Genomic DNA, 22561 nt, shown 5'->3' on the forward strand with positions numbered 1-22561 from the left:
GAACATGGGTGATTATTATTAAATTTTGTTTCTCTATTCAGCACAAGGATGCAAATTTAAGACCAAATTTTTTCCAAAAAGCTTGCCCATCCGTTCACCAGAACGGTGCAGAATTTCCACCAGAATTTTTCAATATAGCTTAATTTTAAATAAATCTTGAGCCTTCATTTACCAAACAAGTGCAAGTTTTCACCAGAATTTTTCCGTTCAATTTATTTACCAGAGCGATGCAAATTTGGCACCAGAAATTTTCAATAAAGCATGCTTCTCCATTCACCAGAACGGTGCACCAAAAATTGTCAGTGGTTTGTTTCACAATGCACCTTTGTGATGTAATTTTCAGGCTTTGCCTCTTCATGCACCAGAATGCTGCAAATTTTCCACCATAAACGTTCAATGAAGCTTGCATTCATAAGAACGATGCAAGTTATGCACCAGAAAAATGAATAAACCATGCTTCTACATTTACCACAGTGTAGCGAACTTTTTACCAGACATTTTCAGTTAAATGTGCACCTCCAAATTTTTAGCGTGATTCAATTTTTCCAATTTTCATTTTGATTAGTCCCTCTCCATGCACCACCTTGATGATATTTTTACACCAGAAATATTCAATATAAAGCTTTTTCTTCGATATACCACCACGATGGTGAATTTTTTCAACCCTAAATTTACCGTCTTCTCTAAACCCTCCATGAACCGACTTGAAAAAAAATTACACCAGAATTTTTTTGTATGCACCACTGTGGTGCAGTTTTTTGCCCGAAAAAATTCATTGAAGTTTGTTCCTTCATACACCTTAGTGGTGCAATTGTCAGGGACCATCTCAAAGGAATTGACGCAATGAAAGGTTTTCAGTGCTCTTTATTTATTAAATGAAGTTATTTTAACTTCAAATCAAGTTATCAAGAAATCAAATTATTTTGTATCATAATTTTGTAGATGTGGAAATAAAACTCTTATTTATAAAAGGAGGGGAAATTGCAACCTCCCCCCCCCCCCACCTTGCCCCACCCTGTGCACGCCAGTGTTTTGTACACTTAAAGTCTAAGATGTGCAGCGAGCATTTCTCACTTAATTTTTGCAATGCAAAATCAAATACAGTTTATTACTAAAATTAAAATCTCATTTTTTTACGTATCTATAAGAAGCTTAAACTCTATTCTATCAACTGCTATGCAGAACTATGTTTCGTCAACTCTGGGCAAAGTTATTATCAAATGAGCAGTTCACGAGCAAAACTGTGTATGCCAAGCATGTTTGCGAGGCAAGAGGAAAAAACATAAGACAATTAATTTGCTTACTGACGGCGATTTATTGAATTTTTGTCCTAACAGTCCCTAACAGTCCTTTCTCTTCCTATCAAAAACTACTCACGGTTTCTGTTTGAGTGCCGATTGCGCCGATCTGGCCTCCCCGATATCTGGTGATGATCGTTCGTGCCAAAACTGCCGCCCGATTCCTCCGTGTGCGTCGATTACGCTGATTGTGCGGATCGCACTAGTCTGGTTCTCTTGGCTTGTTCCACGCCGACACCGTTTTTTTTATGGCAGTGACGACTCTGGTGGTTTCGTAAAGGGTGATACGGTCAAAATTTGGTCAATATCAACTTGACGTATTTCTTTCAATTTTGCATTTAAAAACCTGAAGGTGTGTGTGTGTAGAATGTTGCTCCTATTTTGATTTTGGAATTCACTCTTCAGTTGTCAAAATGCCGTCCAAGCAAGAAGAGCAGCGTATCAAAATTTTGCTCGCGCATCGCGAAAATCCGAGCTACTCGCACACAAAGTTGGCAAAATCGCTAAAAGTTGCCAAATCAACCGTTACAAATGTAATTAAAGTGTTTGGGGAACGTTTGTCGACAGCCAGGAAGTCTGGATCGGGGGGAAATCGAAAACCGGAAGCCGCTGAGACGACAAAGAGAGTTGCCGGTAGTTTCAAGCGAAACCCTAACCTCTCTCTCCGAGATGCCGCAAATAAGCTGGGTGTATCGTCTACAACCGTGCATCGAGCCAAAAAACGAGCCGGACTATCGACTTACAAGAAGGTAGTGACTCCAAATCGCGATGATAAACAAAATACGACGGCCAAAGCGCGATCCCGGAGGCTGTACACGACGATGCTGACGAAGTTTGACTGCGTGGTAATGGACGACGAAACCTACGTCAAAGCCGACTACAAGCAGCTTCCGGGACAGGAATTTTATGGCAGCACAATTAATCATCAATAAAAAAAGCGAAATGAGCAATGAAAAATCTCAAATTGGCCACTAAATACTACAGGGGTGCACCAATAAACAAAAAACAAGTTGCAATAGAAATGAAGAAAAAGACAATAAACAAATAAAAAGCATCTTTTAATAATTTGAATGTGAGCGGTAAAAATGGCAAAAAGGGCAATAGTAAATACAATACGCTCAATTAAATAAGGATGAATCTCCACTAAATTAGGAAATTTGAACACTAAATAACTCACTTTCGTCACCTGCAGTTGAAGATATTTTCCCATAAAAGTGGCAAAATGAGCAATGTCATATTGAATAACCGCAATAAATAAATCTAAAATGTCCCACACAAAGCGCACAGTTATCACTGTTTTAATCCAATTATGCTGTAAAATCGTGATTATTTCCCCAAGAAAAAAATGAAAATATCTTTTAAAAACTGAAAAAGTTCCAGGAACCAGAAGATAAATGTATGCTTGAACATGAGGATGAGCCATCGTAAAATATGAATCGTTCTTAAAGAAAAGAAAATAATTCATGCAGGAAAGTAAAAATGAGCAATTAAAAACGAACACTGCGCAATATAAAATAAAACAAAATTCCAATGATATTCAGGAAATATTCCTTTAAATTGAAAGTTTATGAGCCAATAACCCAGATCAATTTCCATATGGTATTTTCAAGACAGCAATAAGTAGTGATACTGTGTCTTGGCTAACAAAGTCGATGTCGATAAAGAAGATTGACGAATGGGGGCCTCATTGAAAAAAGTACCATTAAACAAAATCAAAAGAGCACTAAAAACAGCTGTTTGAGCAATATATACGTCACAAAAGAGCACTAAAAATGCCATTTGAGCAATATAAAGGTAAAAAAAGACACAAAAAGCACAATTAATGTCCCAGGGAAAATTTCAAAAACGCTCAACAAAAAATAAGAAATGAGCAAGAAACGTATAAAATTAGCACTCTGAAAAATAAATTGAGCATTTTATTGGCCATGAAGGTCACTAAGAACGAAAACAATATCTTTTGAAAACCTGCAAATCTTCATCGAACCATAGACAAACAGACATAACTCTCGCATCTTGTACATCGAACACGCATTTAACGGTCAATATAAATATGTGTTAGTTGATAACACCTCAGCCGGTGGCGCCCATAGGTAATTTCCTTGCGTTTGACGCTTACACATGTACAAGATGTACAAGATGCGAGTGTTATGTCTGTTTGTCTATGGTTCGATGAAGATTTGCAGGTTTTCAAAAGATATTGTTTTCATTCTTAGTGACCTTCATGGCCTATAAATTGCTCAAATTATTTTTCAGAGTGCTAATTTTATACGTTTCTTGCTAATTTCTTATTTTTTGTTGAGCGTTTTTGAAATTTTCCCTGGGACATTAATTGTGCTTTTTGTGTCTTTTTTTACCTTTATATTGCTCAAATGGCATTTTCTAGTGCTCTTTTGAGACGTATATATTGCTCAAACAGCTGTTTTTAGTGCTCTTTTGATTTTGTTTAATGGTACTTTTTTCAATGAGGCCCCCATTCGTCAATCTTCTTTATCGACATCGACTTTGTTAGCCAAGACACAGTATCACTACTTATTGCTGTCTTGAAAATACCATATGGAAATTGATCTGGGTTATTGGCTCATAAACTTTCAATTTAAAGGAATATTTCCTGAATATCATTGGAATTTTGTTTTATTTTATATTGCGCAGTGTTCGTTTTTAATTGCTCATTTTTACTTTCCTGCATGAATTATTTTCTTTTCTTTAAGAACGATTCATATTTTACGATGGCTCATCCTCATGTTCAAGCATACATTTATCTTCTGGTTCCTGGAACTTTTTCAGTTTTTAAAAGATATTTTCATTTTTTTCTTGGGGAAATAATCACGATTTTACAGCATAATTGGATTAAAACAGTGATAACTGTGCGCTTTGTGTGGGACATTTTAGATTTATTTATTGCGGTTATTCAATATGACATTGCTCATTTTGCCACTTTTATGGGAAAATATCTTCAACTGCAGGTGACGAAAGTGCGTTATTTAGTGCTCAAATTTCCTAATTTAGTGGAGATTCATCCTTATTTAATTGAGCGTATTGTATTTACTATTGCCCTTTTTGCCATTTTTACCGCTCACATTCAAATTATTAAAAGATGCTTTTTATTTGTTTATTGCCTTTTTCTTCATTTCTATTGCAACTTGTTTTTTGTTTATTGGTGCACCCCTGTAGTATTTAGTGGCCAATTTGAGATTTTGTATTGCTTGTGCTTTGTTAATTAGGGTACGTATATATTTTAGTCGAATTTTATACGGCAAAAGGAAGGGGAAAGGTAGCAGATGTTTTCAAGCACATGAAACTGTCAAAGTTCGCAAAGAAATATCTGGTTTGGCAAGCCATCTGTACCTGTGGCTTGAAAAGCAGCATTTTCATAGCTTCCGGGACTGTCAACCAAGAAATTTACGTGAAAGAGTGTTTGAATAAACGTCTGCTGCCTTTCCTGAAGAAACACGGTTGTTCCGTACTGTTTTGGCCGGATTTGGCATCTTGCCATTACGGTAAAAAGGCCATGGAGTGGTACGCCGCCAACAACGTGCAGGTGGTTCCCAAGGACAAGAACCCTCCCAACACGCCAGAGCTCCGCCCAATTGAGAAATACTGGGCTATTGTCAAGCGGAACCTAAAGAAGACCAAAAAAACTGCTAAGGGCGAGCAGCAGTTCAAGGCAAACTGGCTTTCTGCGGCGAAGAAGGTTAACAAGGTGGCTGTACAAAATCTGATGGCAGGGGTCAAGCGTAAGGCCCGGCAATTCGGATTTGGAAAAACGGAAGCCTAACTGAATAGTTTTCCTGAATTTTATACTAATTGAACTTGAAAAAGAAATTTAATTTGATTTTTTAAATAAACGATTTCACCGATTTACACGCGTTTTCCCTTGACCAAATTTTGACCGTATCACCCTTAAGAACCTTTCCACCGCTTTATGGAGAATAAATTCCTTCACTAAAATTTTCTTCGTGAGCTAAGATGTGGGTGCTTTCCTGGTGCTCAAGCAAGTGACCGAGCCTCCAGACTTGTAATCCTTGAGAACCGGTGAATAGGCCTTTTCCATGGTTGATGTAGTGAGCATCCACCCAGGCCAGTGACAAGGCCTATACCAACAGCAGCGTTTGACATTAGGCAGCATGTCCCGGGCTCAAATCGTTTATTTTGCTGTGCTGGGCCCGCTGTCACGGTATAACATGTTGCCTGCCACTGGGCTGCATCCACCCATCAGGCAGTACTGCTACCAAAAATACCATGAGGCAGCGTACAAAACCCTCACAATGTGTTGCGCGTGTGTTTTTTTTTATTTAGTCGTGAGCCGTCGTGATAAACTTTGCCTGATACCTAGTTTAAGCATTTAATTATTTGCATGAATGTTATTACTTATATAGCTTTTGTATTTATGATTTTAGTTGAATTAAGTCCCGAAGGTTAATTAATTAAGCTAAGGTTTTATTTATGATTTTTCCTCTATAAACGTATATAAATCCCCATTTGTGGAAAGAATACTCTGGACTGAGTGAACGAACGGAGTTACTTGTCACAGTTTTGTTCCAACATCTCTTCATCTCTGGCCCATCCCGAGTCACCTTTCCACTCTTCTTCAACTTGACAGTGAGCATGCATAAGGGCGAATACGCGATGATCGATTCTCTTCATCGATTTTCTCTTTGCATTGCTACAGCTAAGCGAAACATTTTTCTAGAATTTGTTCAATGCAGAGTAGTAACAGGTTGTATTGGCTATCAAAAGCAACAGCAAACGCACCGAGAAACGTTAAATCTAGCGAGTTATTAACAAAAGAGAAAATCGACGAAGAGAATCGATCATCGCGTATAGACCCTTATGCACGCTCACTGGTGGGACAACGTGCAGAAGGCTCCAAATCGTGATGAACGGCAAAATACGGTGGGAAAGTCACAGGCCCGGAAACTGTACACCCAGATGCTAACAAAGCCTCATTGTCTCTTCATGGATGATGAGACTTACGTTAAGGTGGATTTCCGGCAGCTTCCGGGGCTACTGTTTTTCATCGCCCAGCATAAGTTTGACGTTCCGAAGGAAGTAAAGAAGCAGAAACTTTCAAAGTTTTCCAAGAAATACATGACTTGACTAGCGTTTTGCTCATGTGGCTAGATCTAGCTCATTGAGTGTCTACAGAAGCGTCTGCTTCCTCTGTTGAAGCAACACGAGGGCCCTACAATCTTCTGGCCGGATCTAGCTTCGTGCCACTATTAAAATGTTAACCTGGAGTGGTACGAAGGCAACGGGGTCACTTTCGTACCCAATGACATGAACACCCCCCCCCCCCCCCCTCAACGCACCGGAACTAAGACCCATCGAAAAATACTGGGCTATTTAGAAACAGGCACTACAAAAGCATCACAAGGAGGTCAAATCTGAGGAAGACATGAAGTTCCATGGGTTTCCGTACAGAAGAAGCTGCAGCCATATGTTGGACAGAACCTAATGAGTGGAGTTAAGCGTAAGGTGCGAGAGTACGGTTATGATATTGAAGTTGAATGAAATAAATAAACCAAAAGCTTACAAATGGGTTATATTTTATTATATGAAAGTTTGAAAAAGATCAGTAAACTAGGTAATTTTCTACAGCGTTTTTTCCGTGATGCAATTTGATATGGGAAATGGATGTAATGTCGGCCTAAATGCCTCTAATTTGGACCCATACATAAATTCAGCAATCGACTAACTTTTCAATAGCGACCAAAAATATCCAGAAGTACCGTCTCAATGACGCGTTCATCTAGATAAAATTGATGAATAGCAGATTTTTAGCGATGGGCCCAATCTTAGACTCACAGGCCAACATAAGAGCCATTTCCCCTATGTAATAAAAGTAAATTTTAACTAAGATGCAATGACGCCGGCGCCGGTGGTGTAGTGGTAAGCGTGACTGCTTTCTCACCCCAATGGGTCTGGGTTCAATCCCAGCCGAGGTCGGTGGGATTTTCCTGAGGCATAAAAATCTCTAATGTCTTCCTTCGGAAGGGAAGTAAAGCCATTGGTCCCGGCCCATGTGTTTTATAATGGGTGCGATATCCTACGCAGGCGTGGAAGCTGCCTTCCTGCACATTCGATTACCGTCAATGCATGGCAATCGATGTCCGTCGGTGATTGGCGAACAGAAACCGACGTTGAATAAATGAATGAAGAAGAAGATGAAGAAGTAAGATGCAGGCAAAGAAAAGAATCGTTTCGTATAATAAACAAGATTGCGAAAATTGCCAAAGGGTTAAGAAAAACTGTGAAACATACCCTACAATATGGGTATTCTTGAATCTGGATAACAAATGGGGCTCATAGTCTAGTCAGTAAAGGCACAGTATAATCAAGCCGGAGGCGGCGGGTTCGATTCCCGGTCCGGTCGGGTTGGAAATTTTCTCGACTTCCCTGGGCATAGAGTATCATTGTGCTTGCCACACAATATACAAATTCATGGATTGGTATTGGCATCGAAAGCTTTCAATTAATAACTGTGGAAGTGCATTTAGATAGAACACTAAGTTAAGAGCACGCAAAAAGCTAATATTAACAAAGCAATAAGCTTGAAATTCGAATAAGAAGAAGAAGAAGAATATCTTGTTTTCCGTGCTGAGCACCAATGCTACTAATGCCAGAGAGGCAGCTCCCCCACACCTGTACTCTACCTATCGACCCATCAACTCACGAACCGGGGACCAACGGCTTTACTACCCCCGTGATCAGAGATGTTATGCCTCAGAACATCCCGGCGGCGCCTACTGGGATTGAACCCAGGCCTACAGGGGTGATTGGTAATCACGATTACCACTACACCACCGGCGCCGCTAGAAGCTGCTTAGAATGCTATTCAATTATACGTTCAGGTTCATATAACGTCTTAAAAATTATACTGCTTAGAATTACACACCACCTTCAACCAAGCTGCTTTACCCTTAAATAGCCTTTTATCAGAACTTTCGATTACTTGGGAATATGCCCAGGCCACTCACGTGCTCTTGGAATATCAATCTTATAATCAGGTGCAATATGTTTCTACACATCTATCATTGAAAGTGAAACGGAATTATGATTGATTGTACGTTGAGCATCTCATTGTAGCTAGCAAACTTCAGCTTGCGACAGTAATAAAAAGCCTATTTCTACCCCAAGTTCCATGTGTGCCATCATCAATCGATCGAAGGTACTGGGAAATCTAGATAAAATCCTTAAATGCCATAACGAATCCAATTTAGGTTTGATTACTTCTGAAAACTTCCGCTCTTCCTTTCCCGTGTTATCTCACGATAAATTGATTCGATTCAGCAAAAAAAAAGAGCGAAGAAAAACAGAAGCACAACGAAAACGACCGAACCAATTCGCCACAATCCGAGGACGTAGAACCGTAAAAAAACCTACCCATTCATAAGACATATACCATCGCTTAACGAGATGCGTGTTTGTTCCGTATTTCTTTTTCTCTCTCTCAGACCATAGCAGCCCCGGCTACAACACGGAAGTTGCTTCTTTCGCATTTGCTATAGCTACCATAATCATGCAGCAAGGGGGAAAAAAATGTGCTTAGGAAAGTGAAATGTACGGTGGACTTACCTTGGAATGTAGAGCACCCGTTCGGCAACGACAAAACCGACGGTTACAACTAAATTTGTGGCCGGCAGGAATGGTAGAACTAATAACAGAAACCCCAATACGACTGGGACGTGACGTTGATGCTGTTGAAGGAAAGAGAATAAGGAGAAAAGAAATGAATTGAGTAAACTGCTGCTGCCCAGGATCGTGGGGGGAGTTGAGAAAAAAGCTCAAACTACCTTCGTGGAATATTAAAGTTCTGTTGGGTCGGCGGAAGGAACCAGGAACACGATATAACCGTTTCATCTAATAGCTGTTTCATTGTAGGTGTAAGCATATTTTTTCCAGCTGTCCATCGCGTAAGGTGGGATGTGGAATATTTCTTAGAAAATGCTGAATCGTTGTTTATGGAATGAAAGCTAACGTATGGTGGTACCTACACTTGATAGTTGGATGTGAAAGTCAGCATGACAATCTTCTAGGTTGTTTACGCTTCTGTAGCGAGCATTTTGTCAGCTCTTAACTTAGCGTTCTAGATGCACATCCACAATTATTAATTGAGAGCATTCTATGCAAGGGACTGGTCAAAGCTAGGCCCAAGCATAGGCCCGCGGTTATGCTCGCTATGGCTACTTGTTATTGGTAGAAATAGGAATGCCACTTCTCTGAATCTATGCCAACAAATGCACAGTGAAAAAAAAGGATTGTGTCCAAGACGCAGTATGACGTAGAACTACGCAAAATTGATGTATGTCATGCATTTTTGACTAATATATTGTTCTTAAATTTTCAAGTATCTCTATGTTTCGATTATGGTTCAATTTTGGTTCAAGTATTTTTCGGGAATGTAATAACTTATAACAATTCAAATGTGGGGTCCTAAACAAGCCGTTATATATTTTGGAGTAGCAACCCAGTATAGTCCACAAAGACGCCATGCATGTTGTAGGATAAAACAATATCCAAAAAATACGTTAATATTTTAAAGTAGCTCCAACATTAGTTTTAAATAAGGTCTCTGATGCAGAGAAGAGAGTGAAGCTTGCATTTTATGATAACGCAACAGGCAGTTGTGTTGCTTATCAGAAGACGGTACTTTCAATATTGAACAAAATGTTGGTTCATATGTAAGCGAAGTAGGGAAGAAAGGGGTATAACGACCATACGAGGTTTAAGCACCTCTTTATTCTCCAATTTTGAGGTCAACCCTAACATGAAAATATCATGCATCATCATTATGGTTGGTTATCTTTATTAAGCAGATTTTTAGTCAGATGCTTCATCTCCAGCCATCATTATGTAGTTTACAGCGTGTTCGTGGAATGATGGAATATTGTGACTTTTCGTAAATCAAACGTTTGGTTTCCAATAAGTAGTACATTACTTGAAAATTAGGGGGATTCAATTATTGAATTTCAAAGTCAGAGCAAAAGCTCGTATGAGGCATGAGGCTAATTGCGACCACCAACAAATAAAACTTATCATGTGACCCTCTTTTTTTTTCCTTTGGCTTGTTTTCCGTGCTGAGCACCAATGCTACCGACGCCAGGGAGGCAGCTCCCACACCTGCACCATACCTATCGACCCATCAACTCATGAACCGAGGACCAACGGCTTTACTTCCCTTCCGAAGGAAGGCGTGATCAGAGATGTTATGCCTCAGAACATCCCGGCGGCGTCGACTGTGATTGAACCCAGGCCTGCTGGGGTGGTCATTAATCCCTCCAATCACATTAGAATTAAACAATTCGTTCAATGGTAGTCATTTGGGTGGCCTAGTGCCACATTGGCCAAACCTGGCCATATTTTGATCCCCTCAGAAAAGTTGCCAGTTTCTGAATATGGTCAAAACCATTGAATCACATAAATTTCAACAACAAATTCAATGGCAGTTATTAGGAATAGCCAGGATCATTCAATTTCCGAAAACCCCTAGGGAAGCAGCAAGTTTTAGATTTGGATCAATATCCATTATGCGATGCCTCAAATCACATGAAAATTCTACCTCTATGCTCTTTTTTAAGAAAGTTGTGACTAGGAAATTAAACAGAAAATCATGTTGCTGTGTGCGAAGGAAATTTTAAACAAACCGAAGCACTCATGACGGTCAATGTAGGAAACAACTAGGTCCAACCATAATACAAATATAAATTCGTAATTTTGTCAAATTTTCAAACTTTTGAATAAAACTAATGCAATAATAGTCTGCTAGCATGAAGTTAACATCTTTTAGTAGTATTATACTGCACAAAAACTTTTAAAATTTAAGCAAACATTCCTTTTGAGGACGTTTTAAAGTGTGCCATGTTGATGAGAAAATTAAAAGTGAGCTTTTTTTGAAAACATAATATAACCACGATTATGTTAATCATTAAAACAAATCTTTTTCTTTATAGTTATGAACTTCTAGAAGAAGTTTTTTAGACTTCTTGGACTAAATTAGCGCTGGTAAAAATAGGTCAAAAATGATTCATTTTTGAATAAGTGCAACCAAAATTCATAACTCAAAAGGTTGTTACAAATTAATAAGAATTTCATGCTTCGAGTTGCTTTCACCCTCTCCAGCGTAGATGGTGACGCATTACCTCGGACTGCTTTCAAGTTGTCTTTATAACACCGAACTCTCTCTCTGCAGCAGTCTTGGATCGGAGAACAGTCTGCCTGACGATCCTTCGCAGTCAACTGACTGTAAAACATATCTGGTACCTCTACATATGCAATAAGTACGAAGTTCATCCTTTTTTACATATTCTGCACAAAAAATACTTTGTAAGCTCCGTCTCCGTCTCCGAATTCCAGCCGTTTTTTTTTAATAAATGGAGCGGGCAGAAATTATCAAATTGCATATAAAGAGATACCACTTATGTTTTAATGGTTGATAAATCACAAACAGAATATCTAGAAAATGCATGAGCAAATTTTTCTCAAATGTCATGTCTTTTTTTCAGGTTGTCTTTATAGGGGGGAGGGGGGGGGGAGTGTTTTGTATAAATAATTTCCGTGTAGAACCTGTCACTGGTTGTCAAGGTGATTAAGCCGTGATCCACGTCCAGGGAGTTGTTCATTAACTACGTAGGCAGTTTTTGGGATTCTTGTCCCCTCCCCCCCCCCCTCTCCCTGCGTAGACATGCGTTCTTTTTTATAGAAAATTGGAAATTATTTATTCCAGCAGATTTGTAAAGTAATATCCTATCGATTGGCGTATTTGGATTTTAATTTCATCTATAAATGACACTTTTTCATCATACATATTTTTTTTTGGTCCATTTGGCCCAATTTTCTTCTTATTTAGGAAGGACATTTGCAGTATCATCCAGAAATTGAGATTGCTTCTTGAGCTTCACAAATATGCAATTCTCAATAGGTAAAATGGGTATATATTCAAGTATTTTTGATTTGAAGTATGTACAAATATCGGCTTGTATTGATAGTAGTATTTGAAATTTCATTCGTTTGCGCTTTGAAGCAGCCAGAGGTGAAAATGGAGCATGTCTCTGTAATCTGTAGAAAATCGTATGTTGTATTTTACAAACTGAAATCTCTTCGAAAAAATGAAACATTTATTTTCTGCATCATGGTAGAGGTACAAAGGAGCCATGCTTGGAAAATCCGTTCAATATCAGAGCTTAGACGCATAGCCAGGACTCAAAAAGGACTGAATCGTGCGTGCCAGCTTTGGATAATTTTCATGACATATGTTGCTGGTAATTAAGGAAAAGTGAGAGAGATCTGAATTAAAGTATGCTGAGTTGAAGGTTATATATAGAGGAAATGGATGTAATGTCGCCCTATAAATACCCCTAATTTGGGCCCATACATAAATGCAGCAATCGACTAAATTTTCAGCGGCCAAAAATATACATTAGTACCGTCCCAATGACGAGTTCATCTAGATAAAATTGATTAATAGTAGATTTTTAGCTATGGCTCCAATCTTAGATCGATAGGCCATCATTAGAGCCATTTCCCCTAAATAGTTTATCTGGAATATACTGATATCAAAAATTCATGCAAGCGTTCAATCGTTATAAACTGATCTGTTCACTTTACAAAACGGACACTGAAAAAAGCCCGAATTTTATTATTTTACGTTGTATCTCACTCTTAACTTTTTAATGGACGGTGGCCTGAATATGTTAATTTTCGTTTACAGAATGTTAGCTTGATGATGTCTCTTCGGAAGTCTGTTGCCGAGCCGTCCCTAATGTTGGTTTACTTGGGGCAGTAGACCGCGATGATGGTGATTGGACCAAGCGATGTGCTCACCTCAACTCCGATGGCTTCGATAATTTTCAGCTGGAAGCTTGGTAGTAGCCGGCAGCTGATGCTCCGTCTCGCAGCGATGGCCACTCCCCCTCCCCCGGAGCTGGTGCGGTCAAGCCTTACGAGCCGAAAGTCGGGAAGGAATACGTTCAGCTCGGACTTCAAGTGAGTCTCGGTGATGACGACTATGTCAATGTGCCATTCGTTGATAGTCAACAAACTCGATGTGTTTGCTCTTCAAGGAGCAAGCATTCCAATTTACGATCTTGATGGCTTCACGGTTCGTACTTAGTGACAAGGGACAGGGCAGCGTGTAGCTGTTCAGATCAAGTCTTGCATGTGCGCATGATGATGATAACCTCGGCCACGAGCGTCACAAGTTTCTCCGAGGTGAACGGAGAATCGTCGACAGGTACACCTGAGACAGCAGCAGCGTATGATAAACCAGGGTCGGTGGATAAACCTGAAATTGGCTGGGCCGCAGCAGCAGCCCAGACGATGCTGAACTGTCCGACTGTTGAGAACCATTTGGATACTCGCAGGGTTGGCTTGTTGGTTGTTGAGCGGAAGCGGGGCTAGGTTCGGACCATGTCGACGGGGCTGGAGAGCTGGGTACTGGACTTCTGTGAGTACAGGAGGGGAACGATGATTACGGAGGCGACCGACCTGGTTGTTGATTGGAGCGAGTGTACCCCATTAGGCATAAATACGTTAGGCATAAAGTCATTAGGCATAATGGACGTTAGGTATAATATACGTTAGGCATAATGGACGTTAGGAATAAAATACATTGCTACTGTGCAACTCTAGAAACCTGTTTCGAGCATGGTAAACAATGCTTAAATTAGGCTGAGCGTTGAATAAAAAATGATACAAGTTAAACAAACATAGTTTACTTAATAAGCACAGTTTAGAATCCATTATTTATCATATCATAAGAGGCATAGCTAGATATTTACTATGATCCAAGACTAGTAGCGATAGCGGTTAATCTGGCTCAGCAACTCAGCATAGTTTTGAACTATATCTTGAAATCAATCGCATCTAGAAATTAAAAAATCACACATTTGTTGTAATATTTTCTTACACACATATTTCAATTGTCAGAGAAGAAAAGGTTTTCCTCAAAGAACAGCTCATGAAATAAAGAATGGTGAATTCTGTGATTTTTTATTCAATAACAAAAAAAACAGCTAAGTTTGAATAAAATATGATGCCAAAGAACAGCTCATGAAATAAAGAATGGTGAATTCTGAGGTTTTTCATTCAATAACAAAAAAAAAACATACCTACTGCTTCCAGGATTTCCTGCTCTACTGTTCGATACAACGATTCTGTTTTTATTGTTATCAGAATGAAAACTAGTGGAACCGTCTGCTGATGTGAGGGAGCGCGATACTTCCATTAACAGTGACGAGTTGCCGAAACAAACAAGGAACTGTGGCAAACATACCATCTGTTACCCAGTACTTTGCCTTTCCAAGACGTCGCAAGTTTTCATGAGTTCCAAAATTTTAAGACTCTTACATTATTGTAACTGAAGTCAGCAATCAATAGACGGTCCCCAATATCATCCTTCTGGAATTAAACGGGTAGATTATGCCTAACGTCCATTATGCCTAACGTATTTAATGCCCAACGTCCATTATGCCTATCGTACATTATGCCAAACGTTCATATGCCTAACGTCCGTATGCCTAACAACCGTATGCCTAACGTCGTGTACCCGATTGGAGCCTTCTGACGGATATTAATGAACTCCACTCACTTGGGACATCCTCGATTGTAGGCTTGGTGGTTTCCACCGCAGTTTTCACACGTTGACTCTATGTCATCAACTTGCTCACAGGACGCAATTGAGTGAGTTCCAGCACACTTGCCGCAGTTTGTCTTCATATGGCAGTTTTTTGTGTTATGGCCATAGGAGAGGCAGTTCATACACTGCGTTACATCACGATGTTGGGGTTTGTAATGCTCCCAACTGATGATGACCTGAAACAGGTCCCGGATTATGGATCTCGGAGCCGCAAGACTGGTGGATACCTTCGTGAAGTGCACCAGGAACAACTGGTCACGGAAGCTGGTATTTTTGATAGAACGGCGGGTCATCTGGAACACGGCCTCAGGTTGGAGCCCAAGCCACTCCAGCTCGGACTTCACCGCAGCCACCTCGAACGACGGTAATCCACGCAAAACCACCTTCAGTGGCTTGCTCGATGGCAAATCATCACGTTGTTGTCCTTCAGGAAACATCCTATTTGTTTGTACTCCTCCAGGCTGGAACACATGATTTTGATACCGATGCTGCAAAGCTTGAAGCGAGACAGCAGCTTGTGTTTTGCCAGTTCGGTACCCAACTTGGCAACATCCTTCATCGGCGTGAGAAGCGGGGGAATCCACTCTCTTCTTGCAATGGGAACGGCGTCACCATCGCCATTTTCTTCCGGGAGTACTGCATACTGGTTGGCTTGCAGTACTCGTTTTCCGGCGTCATCCTGCAATGCGCTGGGCTTGATTAGCACCTTCTTTAAATCGCCCGCTGCTGGTTCATTGGCACGATTACGCACCATTTGTTTCGTGATTGCAAGTTCAAGTAAACTTGCCAGAACGCGAGAAGGCGGTGACACTTCCACGGCGCAACGCGACAGCACAAAACGAAACAAAATCGAATCGAGATCTCGAGCGAAAAATACGGACTAAACGGCTCGACAGTCGAGCAAAGAATCCAAGTCAAACTATCATAATAACATCGAACGAATTTTTAATTCTAAAAAACATTTTATTATAGCAAGTGAGTGGAAGCAACCTCTTTTTCACGACTTAAATGATCTATATTTCTTGAATTTGTGTGGTTTACATGTATAACTTATCAAGTGACACAGATGCGTCTTTTCAACTTTAGTTCTTGTGAAATTTCAATTATTATTAATTACAGTTCCTAGTCCTATCAGGCCTGTTTTAGAGAATGACCACCTTGGTGGGATTGGTTTGTTTGAAAATTTGAAAAAGGAGACTACTTATAACTACTATTTACAACTACAACTAACCTACAACTACTATATACACCTAATCTACTATATACAAATTGCTTATCAAAGCATGTTCTGATAAATTACATTTTTGTGCAAATTTAGTCTTAATTTCGTTAATTCTGGAATCTATTTTGGCAATGCCTGCCTCTTCGTGTAAATTTGTTATTCTAGTGTCAAAAGGACGATCAAGTACCATCCTCAGCACTCTATTCTGAGCGACCTGGATTTTGTTCCTGTGAGTCTGTGCACATGATTCCCACACCGGAGCTGCGTAGAGGATCGCAGGTGCTATGATTTGTTTGTAGACGGCCAGTTTGTTCACCCTTGAGAGGCGGGATCTGCGGCAAATCAGCGGATACAGACACCTAACCAAGGCAGAACACTTGACTACTGTTTTCTCTACATGCGAACGGAAGAGGAGCTTTTCATCGAACAACATCCCGAGATAGGTTACTTCGGCGGACCACTCAACCCTTGTGCCATCCATGATTACAGTACAAGATGGAGCCGGTTTCAGTTTGGGCGATTGCCGATGGAGGAACATGATCGCTTGTGTTTTGGTGGCATTGATTTTGATTTTCCACGTGGTGGCATAATCAGCAAAGGCGTTAAGACATCGTTGAAGTTTGTGCGTTATTTCGCGAGGTATCCTTTCTTTGACGGCTATTGCGGTATCATCTGCGAACAGGAAAAACACGCAACCGTCACCGAGGGGAGGAATGTCGGAAGTGTAAATGCTGTAAAGCAAGGGGCCCAGCAGACTACCTTGCGGGACTCCTGCTGGGATCGAAAACGTGTCTGAGAGACAACCATTCAACGATACCTTAAACGACCTTTGCTGGAGGTAGTTACGGGTGATTTTAATAAGATGTAAAGGAAAGTTGAAGTTACAAAGCTTGTACACAAGTCCATCATGCCAAACATTGTCAAACGCCTTTTCAACGTCTAACAAGGCCATGGCTGTGGACTTGGATACAGCTTTGTTACTTCGGATGTTATTCATCACCCGTACTAGCTGATGATTGGTGGAGTGCCCCTTTCTGAATCCAAACTGTTCCGGAAGGAGAATGTTATTTTCCTCGACAAACTTGAGCAAACGATTGAGAATGAGTTTCTCGAACAATTTGCTCAGCGCTGAAAGGAGGCTGATTGGTCTGTAGCTTGAAGGCAATGTTGGATCCTTACCGGGCTTGCGGATTGGTATGATTTTTGCTACTTTCCAGATGCTTGGAAAGTAGTGCAGTTCCAAACATCTGTTGAAGATAGCGGTTAGAAGAGACTGCACTTTCATGCTGAGTCTCTTCAAGATCAAGTTGAATATACCGTCAAACCGGGAGCCTTCATGTTCTTGGTGCATTTCAGCGCTGAGCAAATTTGTTGTACTGTAATCATATCCGCCGGTGGCACGACACAAGGGGAGGCGTCAAGGTTGTGTACGCATTGCACAACCTGATCATCGAGCGGACTTTGGATATTCGAGCCAAGCAAATGCGATGAAGCGACATGCTTGCCGATCGCATTTGCTTTCTCCTGTGGGGTGATTAAAAGCCGATCGTCATCATTTTCGACTTTGAGAGGTGGAACGGGTTTGGGATGATTTTTCAGGACCTTGGCTACCTTCCAGAATGGTCTGGAGCGGTCGTCCAGATTCTGGACAACACGCCCGAAACTTTCATTTCGGAGTGAGTCCATTCTGGAAGCAATCTGCCTGTTCAGATCGGCCATTTCACGTTTTTTGCCCAGGTCTCCAGTCCTCTGAAACTGGCGCCTACGCACATTTCTCAATCGAATCAATAATTGGGTGTGGGAATCAATAGCAACAAACTTACCCCTCACAGGAACTTGTCGAACGCATGTCTCGTCAGCCTCGGATATGGCCTGTTGGAGTCCTTCCAACGCCCGGTCGATGTCATCTACGGTGTCGAGCAGTGGATTTTCATCGATGTTGCTGTCCACCATTCGACCGTACTGCACCCAGTTGACATGGTGGTAGTCTTTACGCAGGCAGCCTCTAGCAGGAACCACGTTGACACCGACTTCAGTCACCACCGGTTGGTGGTCGGAGCTGAGATCGTTGTGCGCCTCCGGCTTGGATAGCCCGATGTTTGACAGGAAAAAGTCTAGCGTGGAGGGATTTCCCGCTGGAGAGATGAAAGTTGGTTCGTCCGGAAATTGCACTGTGTACAATCCATGTTGTGCGTGGTCGAACAATAGACATCCGTTTCGATTCCTCTGGTAGTTTCGCCAAGCTTCATGGCGGGCGTTCAGGTCGCCCCCAACGATGAATCGGGAGCTAGTACGGGTGATGGCGGTCAGGTCCTTCTTGAATTGGATTCCTAATCCGTTGCTTGCGGTACACTGGCGTGGGCAGTAAACAGCGATGAACCGGACGTTTCCAGTTGGTGATTCCACCTCCACACTAATGGCCTCGATGATAGAAGTGCGGATGTGGGGCAGAGTGCAAAACTTGATTCCCTTTCTGACGATGACCGCTACACCACCCCCCCTGGAGCTGGTGCGATCAAGCCGGATAATGTTGTGGTCAGGCAACCAGAAGCTGTCACCGAACTTTAGGTGGGTTTCGGTTAGAAGATCCACGTCGATGCTATGCTTGCGGAGGAAGTCGGCAAGCTCAATCTGTTTAGCTCTTACAGAGGTAACCAGGTAGCGATGGTTAGCGGTTTAGACACCATATTGGATGATGAACTTACCGAGCACTTGGATCTGTTCGGGCTTATTGCGGCACTTACGTAGAGCACCGGTCATGTTGATAAAAATCTCCATCAGTTCGTCTGCTGAGAACAGATCGGGATTGTTTGTTTGAGCTGTTGGTTGCCTCCAGAATCCAGGGGGGGATGGAGAGCTTTGTCCAGCAGAAGATCCAGACGTTTCTTGAGGGGGCGCGGATCGCACCCTGGGATTCGCTTGTCCACGAAGAGGTGGAAAGTCCTCTGTCCTGAAAGCCGGGGCCTTATCCTTCCTTCGTGCTGGTTGATTGTTGGTGGACGCTTGATTTCGGATGCGCTTGAAATCCTCGCGTTTAGGGCACTGCTTGTTGGATCCTTGGTGAGCACCACCACAGTTGGCGCATTTGGACGCCACAGCTTCATCCGCAGCACATTTGGAGGTGGCATGGTCTTGAGCGCAATTTCCGCAGCGTGGCTTAATGTTGCAGTTGCGGGTACCGTGTCCGAAGTTCAGACACCGCTGGCACTGAGTCACATCGCGATGGCCGCCACGGTATGGCTCCCAGCGAACGATGATGGAATTGATGGACCGGATGGCTTTCAGTGCGTTGAGCGTCACCGTTCCCTTCTGGAAGTGTACCAGGAAAAGGCTATCCGGATACGCCTTCACATTCTCGTCTCTTCTTGTCATTCGATAGACGGCACTTGGGGCCAGCTTGTACCGGTCCCTGATTTCTGATTCGATAAACTTCGGGTCGAAGTTTGGTAGGCCCCTGATGACGACCTTGAACGGCTTCTCACCGGGAATGTCGTGGGTAAAGAATTCCACCTTGGAAGTCCTCAGGTGGGCGACGACCACGTCAAACTCCGTTTTGGTACGGAGCATCACTTTAGTGCCGACTCTGCCCAACTTGTATTCGGCTTTAACACCCAGCGTCGCTAGATCCACAATGAGCACATTAAGATGGGCATTTTTCACTACCAATGGAGGTAGCTTCACTTTTGCCGTGCTCATTTCGGCAGTATTCACGGTTTCGGCAGCGTCACCGAAATCTCCAACATCGCTGATGTTCGTCGCAGTGACATCGGACTGGCCTCGGTTCTTCTTCCTCTTCTTACTGCGTTTTTCCAACACAGCTGGCTGGATATTCCCATCCATGGGGAGAACAGCAAACCTGTTCGAGGTAGGCACACCGGAGCTTCCTTCTCCGGGGTTCTGGACCTTCGCCGGGCTTCGCGACCGATGCTTCCCCATTACGGGGCACACACACACGCACGACAAACCGCGAAAGAGAGAGCGCGAACACTATCGCAATGAACTTTTCAAACAACTCGAGAGAGCGAGCTAACACCGAACTGAACTGCTTGACGATCAAGCAGAGAATCTCGAGTGGAAGCAACCCTGAACGGTACCTCTATTCATGCTTTTAGATAAGCTATGTAAGTCCATCCTACTTGGAAAAATAGAACGGTTTATTAAATCACAGATTTTTTGCTGATGGGGGTGAGGCATAGCAAGCCGTTCAATTGCATAATTCTCCAAGTAGGAGGGACTCACAATGCTTATCTCTTAGCATGCATATATAGTGGTACCGTGGAGTTTTTTTTTCTGAAATTCTACAGTAAGCTTTCAAAAGGGCCTGCTTACAATGATCTTTTCTCTTCATCGGTTTTCTCTTTACATTGCTACTGCTAAACGAAACAATTCAAACTGAAAATTGCATTAGGTCCTAAGTAACATTGACAAGATTCTCTTCGTCGACTTTCTCCTTGTATCCCTCGGTCATGTAAAGACATTCCCAGGTATTTTCAGCACACATATCGATAAAAGAAGCTTTAATCTAGCATCTAATATGACAAACACAACAAGAAATGGTTATGTGCTCCAGTTATTAACGAAAGAGAAAGTCGACGAAGAGAATCGATAAATGATACTTGGAACCTAATGCAATGTTTGAATATTATCTGAAATTTTGTCAATATAGTGCTGTAGCAGGTTGTATTGACTATGAAAAATTAACCACAAACGCATCGAGAAATGTTAATCCAAGCGTTATTAACAAAAGAGAAATTCAATCATCGCGGTTACGTCCTTATGTATGCTCACTATCGAATTTGTAATTTGTGATAGATATGGAAGTCACTTTTTTCCAACACAGAAACGCCCAGTATTATTATGTCAAATGATGCATGTGCGTCTACAAAACGCAAATGAAGTCATTAAAACAAACAGCAATATTTAGTAATATTTTTTGCTCAATCGATAGATAAAAGATGTACCGAGAACTTATGGGAGGGATTTATTGCTAATCGAGATATTCCCGATCAACTACGAAATATTGTATAACATTGGTGCAAATTTGGGCACTCCGTTTTTGCGTGTGATTTTTTTTTTATCCTTTTGAAGTTGAATCGCTGTAGAAACCTTATTTCTGATCAATCTCATTACCCCATTAAAATTTCAAGAGCACAAATATCAGCTCTCACAAAACTTATAACAAAGAAACTGAAACTTCACGTTTGTTGCAGTCCAGTTCACAAGGAGTTTCAATTTCATGAGTGATGTCACAACCGTCCAAGATTTGTGCCCTAGAAATCTTGAAGTGATAGGGTAATAACAGTCATCATACCATTGCACAGTGGTCCAGAATGCAGATTTAGGTGGAATGATATGTTTTGAGCCTGAAACTGAAACTTTAGACTAAAAGTCTCTTCTACAAAGTTATTCCTTATAGTTAGGCCCTCATTTTAATGACAATGAATTCTAGGGTGGTTCCTATTATCATTAAAATCAAAAATCTAACTTTTTTGTTTGTATACATTAAGGTATACATTCTTCGGCAAAATTATAGCTGAGCTAATTTCAAGCAACTTTGTTGAAGATAACTTTTTTGTATCTCTTAAATTGGCCGATTCAGAGCTATTTTCTTGAATTAAGTTAGGGTGGCTCTTGAAAAAACAGTTTTTTTGCTCTAGTTTTCTTATTTCAAATTTATCAGCAAAGGTGTCTTCAAATAACTTTTAGATCTTAAGAAGGCGCAAGTTTTTGCTGCACAAAGCTTGTCAATATCTTTCGCCGATCAAGAGTTATTGACGTTTTTATACTAAAAATATACACTTTTCAAATATCTTTATTAATATCTCTGGTTGGGGCAAACAAAAAAAAAAGTTTTTTTACGGCATTTGAAAGGGCGTATGTAATTCTCAATATTATGACAAAATTGGAGGTATGTTATTTTTTAAACTCGTATAAAATTTTCTTATAATTTGAAATAAGAAAACTAGAGCAAAAAAACTGTTTTTTCAAGAGCCACCCTAACTTAATTCAAGAAAATAACTCTGAATCGGCCAATTTAAGAGATACAAAAAAGTTATCTTCAACAAAATTGCTTGAAATAGCTCAGCTATAACTTTGCCGGAGAATGTATACCTTAATTTACACAAACAAAAAAGTTAGATTTTTGATTTTAATGATAATAAGAACCACCCTAGAATTCATTGTCATTAAAATGAGGGCCTAACTATAAGGAACAACTTTGTAGAAGAGACTTTTAGTCTAAAGTTTCAATTTCAGGTTCAAAACATATCATTCCACCTAAATCTGCATTCTGGACCACTGTGCATTGTTGGATGCTTCAATGAATCACATGAAGAAAGCCTTACTCATTTCCGATTGTAATTTAGGAACCAAATGTAATAGAATGTGTTTTAGGAAGTCCTGACTTCA

General features: G+C 41.0%; 1 protein-coding gene across 3 annotated transcripts in view; it reads right to left on the reverse strand.

Annotated features, from left to right (window-relative positions):
* The window catches only part of LOC135707992 (protein O-mannosyl-transferase TMTC1-like), an 860006-nt gene that overhangs the window by 77155 nt on the left and 760290 nt on the right, over positions 1-22561 (reverse strand). For all 3 annotated transcript variants that reach the window (XM_065229915.1, XM_065229914.1, XM_065229916.1), the window contains one exon: positions 8874-8995. In XM_065229915.1, coding sequence (XP_065085987.1) covers positions 8874-8995 — 122 coding nt within the window. The remainder of the gene's footprint in view (positions 1-8873; positions 8996-22561) is intronic.

This window comes from Ochlerotatus camptorhynchus, unplaced genomic scaffold, assembly GCF_037179485.1.
Source record: "Ochlerotatus camptorhynchus isolate MF236.1 unplaced genomic scaffold, CSIRO-AGI_Acam_v1.1 ptg000324l, whole genome shotgun sequence".
NCBI lineage: Eukaryota > Metazoa > Arthropoda > Insecta > Diptera > Culicidae > Ochlerotatus > Ochlerotatus camptorhynchus.